This window comes from Zeus faber (genome assembly GCF_960531495.2).
Source record: "Zeus faber genome assembly, chromosome: 12".
Lineage (NCBI taxonomy): Eukaryota > Metazoa > Chordata > Actinopteri > Zeiformes > Zeidae > Zeus > Zeus faber.
Window position 1 is genome coordinate 28,986,277 of NC_137196.1, and position 16,205 is coordinate 29,002,481.

At 44.3% G+C, this 16,205-nt stretch overlaps 1 protein-coding gene across 1 annotated transcript in view; it reads left to right on the forward strand.

The window, feature by feature from the left end:
- LOC307237926 (vasoactive intestinal polypeptide receptor 2-like) overlaps positions 1 to 12,906 on the forward strand; it is a gene marked incomplete at its 3' end in the record, with an annotated part of 58,426 nt that extends 45,520 nt beyond the window's left edge. Inside the window, exons 6-13 of the mRNA XM_080010729.1 lie at positions 1,522 to 1,654; positions 3,707 to 3,857; positions 4,752 to 4,812; positions 6,926 to 6,995; positions 7,421 to 7,512; positions 10,521 to 10,650; positions 10,875 to 10,916; positions 12,733 to 12,906. Coding sequence (XP_079866855.1) covers positions 1,522 to 1,654; positions 3,707 to 3,857; positions 4,752 to 4,812; positions 6,926 to 6,995; positions 7,421 to 7,512; positions 10,521 to 10,650; positions 10,875 to 10,916; positions 12,733 to 12,906 — 853 coding nt within the window. The remainder of the gene's footprint in view (positions 1 to 1,521; positions 1,655 to 3,706; positions 3,858 to 4,751; positions 4,813 to 6,925; positions 6,996 to 7,420; positions 7,513 to 10,520; positions 10,651 to 10,874; positions 10,917 to 12,732) is intronic.
- Between the last annotated feature and the right edge of the window lie 3,299 nt (positions 12,907 to 16,205).

Below are 16,205 nucleotides of genomic sequence, written 5' to 3' on the forward strand. Positions count from 1 at the left end.
GATTCTAATTGAAAATAACAGTAATGTAACTAATTTAAAAGTAACCTTAGTAACAGTAATCAAGTAACTTATTAACAGTAATATTAACTAAGACTTCAGATCGAAGGCTCAACTTTAATTTCTAGAATGTATAAAACCGCCATGAAAACCATGTAGGCACCTGGAACAGACTGTGTGGTTCACTTCGCCGGTTTGCGGTGAAGGTCCTCGCCCACCGTGACAAAGGAAATTCCCTGAGCGGGGAGTCAGCGTCGGACCGGACCACCAGGAATCCCAGCCGCTACGGACTCAGGGATCCGACTTAGCGAGGGCCGTTGTCCACAGCGCTCATACTTTTATTCTGAAAAGCTGACGCTGGGAAAAACAGGAACAGTGTGTGTGTCATCCCTTCGATAGCTCAGCTGGTAGAGCGGAGGACTGTAGGGGCCCCTCTGTCGGAAAGAGCAGACATCCTTAGGTCGCTGGTTCAATTCCGGCTCGAAGGAGCTTTTTTCTCAACCACCAGCTCAGAGCTGAGGGGCCTCTCTCATTTGAGGCCATCCCTGAAACGTCCAGCGCGCCTGCGTGCGGGAGAGGTCCTCACCCACAGCGACAAAACAGTTTCCCGTCGCGGTGCCAAAATCCCAGCCCCAAGACCATCGGGGGCCCGGCTTACCGAGCTCGCTGTCGACGTCGCTCGCACATTTATTGTGAAAAGCTGACGCTGGGAAAAACAGAAACTGAGAACAGCTTTGCCGACCATTGACACTTCTTTACGTCAGCGCTTGAGTAAAAAAGATTGGGACGTGGAGGAAAGAAGCTGAGGGTCAATGGCTACAAGTCAGCATCATCCCTTCGATAGCTCAGCTGGTAGAGCAGAGGACTGTAGGTGCCCCTCTGTCGGAAAGAGCAGACATCCTTAGGTCGCTGGTTCAACTCCGGCTCGAAGGAGCTTTTCATGAAGGCAGCCCTGACGTTGTGACCTGCAGCCCTGACCGTCATGGAAGCAGCTTTTACGTGCAAGAAATCTCTGCGAGCTTTTGCTTAAAAACCACAGTTATGTAACTGATTTACTAGTAACTAATGAAAGATTGTCTCTCTCTGTAACAAATGTAAAAGTAACATTAATGTCACGAAAAAGAAGTAACATTGAAAATAACAATAATGTAACCGATTTAAAAGTAACAGTAATGTAACAAATAAGAAGTAACATTGAAAATAACAATCATGTAACCGATTTAAAAGTAACAGCAATGTAACTAATGAAAAGTAACAAACATAACAGTCATGTAACTCATTAAAAGTAACAGTAGCTGATGTTATGCTGCAGTACTGTAACCAACCTGCTGTGAAGGCGCTTTTACTTTACTGAATTCACCCGTCGCCGGGGTCAACCAAGGTGAATAAGGAAACATTAACGATAAACTTTAAATCTCATTCACGATCTGAATCCACTTTCTTTTGAAAAGACAGAAACCAAATGAGGCACCACTGTGTGTGTGTGTGTGTGTGTTTGTGTGTGCGTGCGCTACATTTCTCCAGGAAGCTCCACTGCACCAGGAACTACATCCACCTCAACCTGTTCTTCTCCTTCATCCTTCGAGCCGTGGCGGTGCTCATCAAGGACGACATCCTGTTCTCCCGGAACACGCAGTGCTCCACCCAACCCTCGCTGGTGAGACCACGCCCCCTGGTGGGCCCCCGGGGATGTTGCATCGCCGGGTCTTTCATTTTGTCGCAGCGCAGTTTATCAGTAGGATTTTGACCTTCTCCAAACCCCAGAAAGACATCGCTGCCGGTAGATACAACCTGCAGCGTTATTTAAAACGACATGTGAGGACTTTTTGCCGTGACACATGGAGACCCTCTGGAGCTGCTCATTCTGAGTGTGCATTAAACAGTACGCCGCTGCGGCAGGAAGCGACTTCACACAAAATACACGGAGGTCCTGAAGGCCTGGGAGACGGAGGGTCATTTATCCTGCTTCCAGAAATGGGAATTCCAGTGAAACTCCGCAGCAGCGACTCTCAACCTGACCAACGGTTCCACTTCATCGCTGTGGACACGTTGTTTGCTCCATTATTTATTATATTGTTCTCCTCTTTTCACTGTCCCCTGATCTGAGGATGATTCTGTTCTGTTATTATTAATCAAAAGTAACATTTAAAGTAACATAAAAATTACAGTAATGTAACTGATTTAAAAGTAACAGCAATGCAACAAATTTTGGAGTAACAGTAATGTAACTAATTGAAAGTAACATTAACAATAATGTAACAAATTTTAAAGTAACAAACAATAACAGTATTGTAACTGATTTAAAAGTAACAATAATGCAACTAATTTAAAGTAACAGTAATGTAACTAATTGAAAGTAACATTAAGAATAATGTAACTAATTTTAAAGTAACATAAACAATTTCAGTAATGTGACTGATTTAAATGTAACAGTAATGTAACTAATATTAAAGTAACAAACAATATCAGTAAATGTAAATCACTGCTTAGATTGCCAATACTTAACGTGTTTTGGTGTAAGGATACAACCCTTAAATGGTCACAGCGTTGACCATAAAGTTGGAAAGTTTAAAGTTAAAACTTTAAAACAAACATCAAACACAGAAAATCCTCCTTCCTAAAGTGCCCGTTCTCCTCTTTTCACGTTCCCTCGATGCGAGAGCAAAAAGCCCTGCTGTGTTTCTGTTTGTTTTTAGTGCTTGAAATGCGATGTTGGCCAACAGGGTGTCACTGATGTGGAATAAATCGCACTGTGAGTCTGTGTTGACCCTTCCAGCTCCCACAGCTGCAGACAGCAGCACACGGAACATCCAAACCATCCTTAACTGTTCTTGTTCGTTAGGTAACGCTGTTGTGCACTTCTCTGTGTTGACGAAGGGAAGAGTTCTGTTCCTTTACCAGACTGATGTGCACGGTGGCCTGTTGGGAAGCCTGTTGATGGGGCCAATCAATCAGTCAATCAATCAGTCAATCAATCAATCAATCAATCAATCAATCAATGGAATGTGACTCGGAGGTGGAATGAGATGGAATGGGTGGTTCTGCAGAGAATGAGATATTCTCCGTTGCAAACCAAAAAAGACATAATTAGAAGTGAAATTGATAAAGTGTCTTCAATCTTCATTTCTCATCAGATCAGATCAGATAATATAAGATAAAATTAGATCAAATCAATCAAGATCAGATAAAACAAGATGGTACTTTATTAATCTGATACCGACCATTTCACCTCATAAGCACAGAAGCAGAATAAAAGCCTTAAGTTTAAAACAATACTCTCCCCTTTTGAAACCCCTTGGTTAAATTAATATAATATCAAATAAACAGTTTGAAGTAATTTTGTTGAAGTAAAATAACTTCATGATATTTTTAGGGTAACAGATGCACGTACATTTTTGTACTTGACACGTCATTTAGTTTGAAACTAAGCTGATTATGTCACATAAGTTATATTGCATGTGTTACCGCCAACACTGGCAGTCACTGCATGCATTTACTAAGTCATTTTAGTACGAAAGGAACTTTTAAAGGAACTATACTTTTCTGAGCAGGTCTTGGAAGAAATGTGTTTTTAATTGCTTAGTACTTAGTACTAATGCTATATTTTTTTTTTTACATAAGTGCATCTGTAAAGCCAGTAGTGCAGTTTTTACAGTTAAAATGTAAATACTTGTGTCTTATGGAGTGACCCTTTATTCCATATTTGCAGATAGGATGCAAGGCCAGCCTGGTGTTTTTCCAGTACTTTATCATGGCCAACTTTTTCTGGCTGCTGGTGGAGGGTCTGTACCTCCACACCCTGCTCATCGTCATCTTCTCAGAGGACAGACACTTCATCGTCTACCTGCTCATCGGCTGGGGTAGGAAGGGGGAGGAGCCAGACCAGACGCCTGGGTCTGATGATGACTTGAAACTAGTGCCAGGGTCAATGGAGGGATATATATCATCTGTGTGTCTGTCCAGTTTATTTCTACGGTCCTGAATCACCGTACGGTCTCCAAGGGCGTCATGAGCGTCAGCGTCGCTTTGCTGAAGAGCTCTCGGCAAAGTCTTCCCGACTCCGCTGACGGTTCACCTGCATCCGGATATTTATGTTGACATTTTGAGAGTACGGTTGAGAGTGGTGCCAGAACCAGTCATCATCAAATTGTCAAGTGCGGCGGCGTTGTGTTCCTCGGAACAGATCAGTCCAGGTATAAAAGGGTGTGGTCGTCAGAGTTGTACAGTGAGGTTGGTGATTTATCGTGCAGACCTCCCAAAGTGCAAACAATGTGGCAGATATTTACAAAAATTAAAATAGGAAGATAGCAGAACCAAAATGAATCACCACATAAAAGTAGTCAGTCAACATCTCTAATACCTTGTTGGTTTTAGGGGGTTAGGGTCTTTATGCGGTGCGGTGACAGTAGGGGCCATATGAAACCAGTGACCATATGAAGCCCAGACAAAGCGTAGCCTGGGCAGGGAAGGAAGGGAAGTAAATATCCGCTGACATACCACGCGGGGAAAAAAAATAGGGGGATTCCTCCGGTTGTGACGGGAGGAATCCCCCTTCCAGGACAGCCGGGCTACGATGGATGCCGAGTAGGTCAACCTCTACACTCCGCCGTGTTATGTTTAGAGGCGTGCCATAAAATGTTGGCGTCTGGATGGCCGGAACGAGAAGAGCGCAGAGGTGGAGGGGAGGGTGGAGGTCCAGTTTGCAATGGAGAACTCGGGCGAGGCAGTTTACCCGTCATTGTCTCCGTCTCCAGGGATCCCCACTGCGTTCGTCTCCATCTGGGTGATGACCAGGGTCTTTCTGGAAGACACGGCGTGAGTACCCACCGGCCGCACCGACCCACTCTGTTTGATATCTGCATTCATTGCACTCTGCACGTGGATCCGCTGCTCTGTGCACACCCACCCATGTGTGACCAATAACCAATTACAGCTCACTCCATAAGTTAACATAGAGACACAAATCAGGTGAGCGTGATGGCTGAACACACTCTGTTTGACATGTCGCTAATGCTCCATAGTACAACTCGCATTAAAGCAGATTTGCTGTTGGACTGAATGCAATTGAATCAAGCTGTCTTGTGAGCCGTAACGATCGCTTTATTATTGTCCTATAATTGTAATAAAAGGTCAGGAAATAGTGTATCGGAAATTCAATCACAATACTTCATTGTTTATGAATCGTCCTTCTGCTCATGAGTACTTAAATAACTCATTGTTGTTGAGATGGTGACCATCAGTGGACGTCCTTGGGCGACCGTGCGTCACTTTCCTGCGTCTCGACACTGGAAGCCTTGGTGTCCAAGTCTCACTGAGTGGGATCATTCACAGCCTGGGGGCGTATTCGTCCACATCACGCTCTGTGTGTTAGGCCGGACTGGGGCCTTCATCAACTAACCCTAATATCCTTAAGTCGCTGAATAGACTTTTTTGTAACCAGAAACTCGTGTCCTCCCAAATGTCTGCCGGTCAGGTCATTTCCGCGAGCTCCCTGGCGATGGGAAAAATAGATCAGCGCGACAGGGCAGGGGCAGCAGGCACATGTATAATTTGACTTGTGACGTGAGCTTCATACACCAATTCCACCAATAAAGACTCGTTTGGACTCGAACAGTGAGTGACTCGTTCAGAATGTCTACCTCATGAATACTCATATCTTGCCCTGGAAATAAATCCGCTCCCTGCTCATCGTCTGGACTTCCTCTTCTCCTTTTTCCTAGCAGATAAATAAAGTCATTTATTCTGGAATGTGCGATTGAAAAAACACTGTTGCCACGTTATTCTCCTTCCGTGCTTCTATGAAATAATGTCGGGAAAGGAGTGATTGTCTTCTTTTGCCCACTAAAACCACACAGTAATAATATGGCTATTATTCGGGCTTATGTTATTCTATTTTATCTAAAGCTCGGATTATGAAAAATAAAACCAAAAAAAGCCTTCGCTCTGTCTTTTCCCGTCTCTCTGGAAGAAACGGTCCCTTCTATCACACCCTTCCAACCGACCGACTAAAACAGGTCTGTTGGGCTGGGGACCCCTCTTTTAGTCCAGACATAACACAGCTGTTTCCAACAAAATCTCTGCCCATTGTGGCAGTTCAGCCTGCTACACTCGAGTGGGCTAGGTGGAACAAGCCCGGAGCAGATGGACACGTGTCATGACAAGGGCTCCTCTCCTGTGTGTGTGGGGGGGGGGGGGGGTTTACCTGTTGCTGGTTAGACCAACCAACAAGCAATGGGTGTACAGCCACTCTGATCCTGGGCCCCAATTATCTAGACCCAGGGCAGGTGTGGCTGCTCCAACCACACCATCCCCACACCCCACCCATTCAGCTTAAAAAAAAAATGTAAAAAAAAAACTGATAAAAAAAAATGGGCAACATGGACGTCATGGGGCAGGGGCAGGTGCTCGGAGAGCCTCCTCCTCTTTTCCCATCGTTTTGTTCAAGCCCTGACCCTCGCACTGTGCACAGTGCCGCAGGACGCTTATCACAGTGAAGCCGGGACATTGTTCTAATGGGCTGCTTGTTTGTCTCTCCCCACAGCACTTTGTGCTTCATACAGGGATTGCTGGAGCCCTTGTTTTCAAAGATAGATGTTTTAAATCTATAACTGAAAAATGGAGACGCTGAAGTAAGTCATTTCAGTTGAACTATTTTTAAGCCGCTTCGGCAGGCGACGGTGGCGGTTAATTGGAATGAGGGCGCAGGGACTTCCAATCGGTTTTTGAAATGGGCCTCAGTTCTCAGTTAATTCACATGTTTAAAAAGCTGAGATGCTCTCAGTGGTGACAGGAACTCTGTTGCTGTGATTGGGGAAGACCTTGTTAGACCAGAGCTTCCTGCTGTGCTGCAGGTTGGAAGAGGGTTCACGTCCTTACAGATATGTGGTATCGTTATAAGCGTTCCTTTGGCGTTTGTTTACTCCATCAGGTGCTGGGAGAGGAATGAAAATCCAATCCCCAACTGGGTGATTAATGGACCAATCATCGTCTCCATCATGGTAGGTCCCATTTTAGGTTGCACTGTAGGTGTACTATTTGTTTTTTAGTTTTTTTGGTACTTAGTGAGTGATCTTAGTTCTGATTACTCTAATACGTCAAGGTGAAATAGAGTTGTAGTATCCAACGCGCCTCCTGAAGTATTGTCATGTGAGTCCAGTGTTGTGCGTTTGTAACGTTTCATTTGTCATTCTTTGGCTTTTATTCCCATGTGGCTCATCGAGGTCTGAGATAATAATTGAATTTACAAGTTGATAACGAGATGCCGTTTGTGAACCATGATGATGATGTTGTTCATTTGGTCTGTGATCCATCAGAGGGAAAATGAAGCCAGAGCCTGTGCAGCGCGTAATGATAGAGTGGCCGTGAAATGGAATAGAAATAAAAAGCCCGTTGTGAGACCAGTGTTTTTCTGCCGTCTTGTCAGGTCAACTTCGTCCTGTTCATCAGCATCATCAGGATCCTGGTGCAGAAGCTGCGCTGTCCCGACGTGGGTGGAAACGACCAATCACAGTACAGGTACGTCCAAGGAAGCAAGGAAGAATAAACAGAAGGAAGAGCCAAAGGTGGATTCCGTCTGCGACCTGGCGGTGGCCATTGTCCGGGAGGTTTGCTAAGGTACAATGAGGTTCTGGGAAACTAGGATGTCTGTCTTTCAGTACATCTGTCGATCTGTCCGTCTGTCAGTCAGTCTGTCTGTCTGTCTGTCTGTCTGTCTGTCTGTCAGGTCATCTCTCGATCTATCTGTCTGTCTTTCAGTTCATCTGTCGATCTGTCTGTCTGTCTGTCCGCCCGCCTGTCTGTCTATCTGTCTGTCATTCACTTCATCTGTCGATCTGTCTGTCTGGCTGTGGCAGGTGTGCAAGCCAAAGTGTCACAGATTAAATTCCCTGGAATTCAAAGTTGTCTCAGTGCAAGTCGCGCTGTGTAAGAGACTTTGGAGGAGTTGAAAACCTACAAGCGGCCGTCCATCGACAACTTCTTCAAATCCAACTTCCTCAAATCCAACTTCCTCAAAGTCCTTTGGACATTTGAGGCAGTAAAAGTCTGACGGGGATAACCACTGTGTTTAAGTTGCGCTAAACCAACCACTTTCTTCACAAAGGCGAGGTGTAAAGCTCCTGGGAAACCTGCGCCCCCGCACGGCGCCGCGGACCCGACGCGCCTCTCCGCTCCGCCGTCCTTTCTTCGCAGCTTTGCTTCGACTTTCATCGGTTTTGATTTGGCTGCGTGCGAGTGATCCTCGGGCCATTTTTCGCTTTTGCAGGAGAATGGGAGCGGCGCTCACTTGTCAGCGTGGCCACGTATTCCTCACCTCCTCGAGTCACAAGGATTTAAAAGTCAGAGGGAAGGGGCGAGGCAAATGCCAGATGCCCTGTTTACTCCGTCATCACCTCCCCACAGTGTAATCCCAGACGACGGCAGCGCGTCAGGGTGGTTTAGGAGCGGCACGCGGCTGGGATCCGCTTGAAGCTCCCTTCAGGGGAGAAACCACCTGCGATGAGAGGAAGCCGCTCATACTTTCTCGTCACGCGTCTGCTCGTCCTCCAACAACAGGGCTGAGCTTAATGTCTCAGCCCAGCGTATGTTTCCTTAACCCTCTGGACATTCACATTTTACCTTTCTTTGCTTAGCACCTAAATAAAACTCTCTTACCCGAATGACAACGTCTTATGAATTCAATAAACTGAATAGCTGGAGCCAAACACGTAAGAAACAATAGAGATCTAAGTCAGTACATGGACAGCCATGAGGCTGCACAGGGTTACAGAGAAACCTGTGTGAGGTCTCCGGGCCTTACGACATTTTACGCAAAGAAGGAATTTGTCAGAAAGAAACTCTTGGTGCCGCGTTCACAAAGAGATGGATCGCTGCCGCTAATTGCACCGTGAGCTGCACATCAATTGCGCCCGCGACCCGCGCCCCCTCAGCGTCCGATTCACAGAAGATATTGCGATAATGATGTGACGGCACGAACACGGCCATAAAGTTTTGCTGCTGAGTGCATTTTGCCCTTGTTTTTCGTCTGATCGCAGTTCTCCATGTGGCAAAGGGGGGTGGGGGTGCAGGGGGTCTCCATTAGATTGTCATTCCTCATTCACACCCCCGCTCTGCACTTGCCTGTTTAACGAGTTATCAGTATTACATCAATATAAAACTTCAAATAATCGTCAGATGGTATTTATTTAGATTTAAGGTGTTGTTGTTACGGGGAACCCCTGATGACTCCGGGGTCCCTGCACGCCGTGCAATCGGGGGAACTGGGGAAACCTGGTTACAAGGAGATGTGCAACGCACAATGCGGTCTCTGCATGCAGGTTTTACTTAGTATTTTTAGGTTTATGTGCAGTGACTAAAAAGCATTTAAATAGTGTGAGTAAATCTATAATTTACATATATATATATATATATATAATTATTTTTTGTTACTTAAGAAATTCTAGCTCTCACTAAATCTTAATATAACGATGTAGAAATGATAACAGTTGATTTAATATGTTTTGCTATATGCAAAGTTCCGGTCCGCTGCACCCGAGGCTGTCCATGATCCTGAGGTTCAGTGGTTAAATGCCAGTTTGGACCACCTTATCACTATTCCCCGTAACTTTTAGTGTTTTTTGGAACTCTTATGAGTTAAATTGGAAATATAGAACCGTTTTTGTCAACGTTTGTAACGCCTTTTTTGTAAAGAAGATTATAAAAAAGTTTCCTCAACTTTCTTTTGGGCTGCGTTTCGAAAAACCACCAGAGACTGCTGCGCGTTCCGCTACCTACAGATGCTGTCACAGTCATTATAATTACAATAATAATGTAAAAATATTATTAACAGATCACAGGAAAGTCTCAGCGTGACACCCCTTAAAAATCAGTTGCACCATCTCTCTGAAGACGAATGCACAGCAGAGCATTTTGTTTGCCTTTTTTTTTTACCACCAGGTCTCTACAGAGGGTAACAGCGTCACGCTACCTGCGTGTGGATATCAGCGCCGGGGTTTGTGAATCCAGCGTTATTTGCAACGAGGCTCATTTGCATAGACAGGGGCCAATTTTGCTCCAAATTCATGAATAATACCTCATTTAAATATGCGATATACGTATGTGGCAGCGCAGTTAGCGGTGCGTGTCACTACTTGCGGAACTTTGTGAATTAAACGCTCTCTTTTTCTGTTATTTGCGCCGGTTTAAATCCGCAAAATCCGCGCAATCCTTTTGTGACCTCGCCCTCCTATTCTTTAAACTTCTCAAAATGAGTTTGGAGAGTTTGCCGTTGTCAAGGCAAAAAGCAAGACCAGAGGAAACAAATAATGGAATAAATGTGTGTTTATAGCATCTGACAGGCTATAAACTATCTCGACTTGTGACACAAGGTCCTCTGTGTCATTAACCATCAGTTATCGATCAACGCTGCTTTTCCAGTGTCACAACGTGGGCTACTGTGAGACTGAATGACAGAGAAGGTGTTTATTATTGTCCTAAACTGCTTGATTCCACGGTGGATCTATGGTATACCTTTTTCTTTCTGTTAGGAGGTTGGCCAAGTCCACTCTCCTGTTGATTCCTCTGTTTGGGATCCACTACGTGGTGTTCGTGTCCTCGACCGATTCCATAGCAGACGATTACAAGATCTTCTTCGACCTGGCCATCGGATCCTTCCAGGTGCGTGCGTCCGTGAACTGATCGCAAAATGTAAAATAGAAATAATATGGGAAAGTACGTGCGTACGGTGCCGTCCGTTGTCATCGGCGCTGGTTTCCGTCCCCTTGTCACCAAAACTCTTTCATATTTCATATTTCATGCTGAATAAATCCAATTATTTTGAAGCTTCCGAGCGCTCGTTGTGATTATATTTTTAAAGACTTTCCTGTGGTTTCACTTACCAGGGTCTGGCGGTGGCCATTTTGTACTGTTTCTTAAACAGCGAGGTAGGTCTGACTTCAGTGTGTTCAGTCCCAGTCTGTGTGTGTGTATGTGTGTGTGTGTGTGTGTGTCTGTCTGTGTCTGTCTGTCTGTCTGTCTGTCTGTCTGTCTGTCTGTCTGTCTGTCTGTCTGTCTGTCTGTCTCTGTGTGTGTGTGTGTGTGTGTGTGTGTGTGTGTGTGTGTGTGCGTGTGGGGATGACAGACGTACAGATTTGCAATTAATATCAGTTTGCTATATTTAGAAAAATATAACGAATAAATGACCTGCACTGTTTTTCCGAATATACCAATTATTGCTGCTTTTTATATATTGTAAAGAGTATGTGAGCGCTCCTTGGGTGTGAAAGAAGAAGAGAGTATATCACTCTCAAAGACACTTTGGAATATAATGTTAAAATGCCTTTATTAAAACACATTATACATTACTGCATTAGTATGTTATTACCGAGGCATTACAGCTAAACAGCTCTCATCAGGGCTGCTTGAAGGAGTTTGCTTTCAAATATTTAATGGACTAGTGTCCATGTTTTAATGCCAGTGACTTGAAGCAAGATAAAAATTGTGCTTTGACATCTTTAAGCTTGTAGTATATTTTCATTAGATACAGAACTAACTGTAGCTATATATACGTATCTGAACAATACAAAAATTGTATATAACATCCTTTCCACTTTCACAAATACAACATAGGAATAGAAAAGTATTATTTTGCAATACATTCTTAGAGAACAATAACAATTCAATGGCTTCTATCAAGTCCTTTCATATATTCAACAGTATTTCTTGATACACATTAAATTCTTACGTTCACTCGATGAGGATGTGACAAAATTGTGACGTGAGTGTGACGAGGATGTGTTGAGGATATGACGGGGACGCGATGAGGACGTCTTGAGGATATGACGAACATGTGACGAGGACACGGTGAGGATGTGTTGATTATGTGACGAGGACGTGTGGAGGTTATGACGAGGACGTGACGAAATTGTGACACAGGTGTGATCAGGATGTGATCAGGATGTGATCAGGACATGACGAGGACGTGTTGAGGATGTGATAAGGACGTAGTGAGGATGTGATCAGGACGTGTTGAGGATGTGATCAGGATGTTTTGAGGATGTAACAAGGATGCGACGAGGATGTGAAGAGGATGTGTTGAGGATGTGACAAAGACATGGTGGGGATGTGTTGAGGACATGACGTGTTGAGGACGTGACAAGGACGTGTTGAGGACGTAACGAGGATGTCTTGAGGATGTGGCGACGATGAGACAAGGACGTGACAAGGATGTGGTGAGGATGTGACAAGGATGAGACAAGGACATGACGAGGATGTGTTGAGGATGTGACAAGGGTGTGACGAGATTGTGAAGAGGATGTGAAGAGGATGTGTTGAGGATGCGACGCGGATGTGTTGCGGACGTGACAAGGACATGACGGGGCTGTGACAAGGATGTGTTGAGGATGTGATGAGGACGTGTGGAGGACATGACGAGGATGTGTTGAGGATGTGACGAGGGTGTGACAAGATTGTGAAGAGGATGTGTTGAGGACGCGACGCGGATGTGTTGTGGACGTGACAAGGACATGATGAGGATGTGACAAGGATGTGTTGAGGATGTGATGAGGACATGTGGAGGACATGACGAGGATGTGTCGAGAATGTGACAAGGGCATGGCGAGGACGTGTTGAGGATGTGATGAGAACGTGTAGAGGACATGACGAGGACTTGTTGAGGATGTGATGAGAACGTGTGGAGGACATGTGGAGGACATGATGAGGACATGTTGAGGATGTGACGGGGGTGTGGCGTCTCACCAGGTGCAAGGCGAGCTGAAGAGGAAGTGGACGAGCTTCTGTCTGAACTGCCGCCTGAACCGGGACCAGCCGCTCGGCAGCGCCCACGTGTCCGGGAACGGCTCCGATCACGTGGCCCCGTGCCACCGCGGCTCCAGAGCGCAGTCCATCCTGCAGACCGAGACCACCGTGCTGTGAGGAGCCCAGGCCTCCCCCAGAAACAAACCTTTTCCTTTGTTATTTAAAACATCAGTGTTTCTGGCCCCCCCCCCCTCCCTCCAAAAAAAACCCTCCAGGATGGTGCGCCAGACGAGCCGGGTGCGTCGAATCGGCACCGAGCGCAACGCGCTGGGGAAGCTGTTTTGTTGCTGTGGACATTCTTCTGTGACTTCCACGTGTGCTGCATCAGGCGGATAAAGGAAAATAAACAAGAACATCCTCCATTGTGGCAACAAAAAGCTGTTTTGGTGCAGACTTCACCGACGGCTGCACCTCAACCCACTTTGGACAGATCCTTTTTTTTTTTTTTTTTTTTTTTTTTAACGGTGCATTTTATTAGCAGTGTTGTGACGCATGCTGCAAACCTCTGCTCTGCGAGGAAATGTTTAAAAAAAGAAAACACATTTGCCGGATTTTCCCGCCGCTTATCAGAGCATGTAAAAGAAAAATGGACGACGAGTGTTTTCTTGCGGACCGGTGGGACCGCGCGGGTGAGAGCAACTCTGTCCTGGATGTGGGAGCTGCATCCCTCCCCCTCCTCCCGCCATCCCCAAAAGGACGCCTCCGGCGCTTCTCTGGGCTTTATTTGCATTGTTATTATTATTTTTTTTTATATTTAATGTTTTTCTATGGCAATCCCTGCTGCACTACGCTGAATCCACAGTCAGATTATTTATTACTTTAGGACCCAAAGTTCAAAAGGTGACGCAGGTTTATTTAGGATCTGCTGCGTTGCAACAGGTGTTGATGATGCATGATGTTCAATTACAAACCGCATGGCTGTAGGAATTTTTTTTCTGAGAACGATTGACACAGAGAGCAGTGAAATTCTATTCTATAGAATTATATAGCACTGCCAAAGTAGCCTTTGAGCATGGCATTAAACCCCCGACTCCAGCGGGACCACTGTTTTTACCCTCTTAGTAATCAATGACCGTCGGCCCCAGAAGTCTGATGTGAAGTCGGATCTCTGCGTTAGAAAGTAAAGGTTCAAATCACCGACCTTGCGACGGTCCGTTCAATTCAATTTGGTTTTTAAGCTTAAACATATTTTTCCTGCACACATTTCTGTATTAAGTGCATCAACTGGATTCTGATGCTCCTTAGTTCACACTGCTAGTTGTACTAGAGAGCTAAGCACTCATCGGCTTTTACAATTTGTTTTTGAAATATCTTCAAATATCGTTTGAGTTTAAAAAATTAAAAAATAAACATTTTCCATATGCAAACAAACCAAAATATCATGCATTCTTTTTTTCTAAACTGGTGAAAGACTCTTATTTTCTCTTAATTTCTCCCTTACAATAATTTTTTTTTTATGGAAGTCTGAGAAAGGATGACTCAAAAGACAAACAGCTTGGGACGCCTACAACTGTGTCAGCTTATGTGAAAAGCCTGTGTTTGTGCTAAGCTTCAAGCACCTGTGTAAAAAAAAACAACCAAGGATTATCATGAAAAAGTAATGCCAATCACAGGAGACGCAGGATGATCTCTGTATGTTTTGAAGCAAAGCCCTTGACGTTATAAGCGATTTCTTCACGAAAGCAAAGGATAATTGTGCTTAAAAATATATATTTTTAAAGGTCTCCGAGAAAATCCATCACCCGACACTTCTGCTCAGTGATGGTGGACAATGTCCTGTTTTTCAAAATGGAAATTCTCTTTATTTGACAGTTGATGCTCTGGCAGCGGTTGCATGATATTATCAGTGTATATTTTTATTTGTGTTTTGTATATGATGAAGAAAACAAATACTGGCAAAAGATTTAAAAGCAGCTTGCACTTCATACGGACAGTTCAAAGTTTATACTATTATAATACTCAGTATACACTGACCTGTAAGTCCACTTACAACTTTAATACTGTTTGGTAAAACTGTTTTAACTGACAGTTGTTAATCTGACTCCCTAAATTTTAGGCATTTTGCATAGTTAAACAGTTGGGGTACACCGGACATTCTCAACCTTGGGATCGTGACCCCATGTGGGGTCACTTGATATGCACATAGGGTCGTTTAATTGTATTCCTCCTTTATTATTATTATTATTATTATTATTATTATTATGTGTACAATTATAATTATTATTATTATTTCTTTATTCGTATTATTATTATTATTATTATAATTATTTATAATATTTATTATATATTATATATTATTTTAACCCATAAAACGTAATGGTGCTAGCTCCAAAATAATAAAAAAGTGAAATTTGTCACAAAAATCTAGCCAAATAATGGTTAAAGAGGGTTAGTTTTACATATAGTTTGGTTAGTATAGTTATGGTTAGGCCTTAGGTTAGAGAAGGTTAAGGTGAGGGATAGCAGGTGGAAGGGTGTTCCCCGAAGCAAAATGTGTCCAAATGCCAAAGGTTTTGGGAGTCCCGGATGTGCAGACAGCTTGATACTCATTTTTATATTGAAGTAACATGGATTTGGGTGGATAGTGGGTTGAGTAGAGGCTTTGGACTTTCTACGTGGCGCACTCCCTTATTTTTCTAACAGCGCGGCGCGTCGTTGCCAAGGGACTTGTCGTATTGTAGCCATGACCATCCTAACTGCAGTGGGCAAGGAATGCAAAGCAAAATATGAACCCACCTTTCTTCAGTTGTTAAACCGAAATATGTCAAATATTTCCTTCAAACTGTCTCATCTTTTGAGTCCACCTGACATCAGAAAAGGACAGGTCTCTCCCCCGTGAGCTGCTCAGCAGTTAGATTTGGTTCCAAAATGGTTGGTTTGCTTCCCTCTGATGCAAGTCGTCGTATTTAAGAACTCCCTCGAGTTGTGAACGTTGAAGTCGTCATGTTCTTTGATCGGACGTGTTGATGTGATCATCCGGCGACGTGCCGTGGGAACGCGGTCATTTTCACAGCGGGAAATGTTTTCTTTCTGCAGAGACAACGCGAACGTCACGCGGCGGCGGCGAACGCCTTTGTGTACATCGCTTTGTGGGAATGTACCTTTAATCTGTTTACTTGTATCACAATAAAGCTGCAGGTTGTAAAAGAAGCGATGCTCCCAACGTCAGTCGTCAGCCTCCTTCTTGTAGGGAACTCATCTTTATGGACCTTCTGCTTGGAGGAAGCAGGTGTGTGAGACGGGACCTGAAGGCGTCGTCATGGACGCGTTCACGGTCAATGTGAAGCTGATTCTCATGAAACATAACAATGAGTCACTCAGGTAAAAGTAATGAGCTGAAATTGTTGCCGCCCACCTAGTCGGTATCAACCATTTATCAAACTCATTCTTCTAAATAAACGTAAATTTCCATTGTG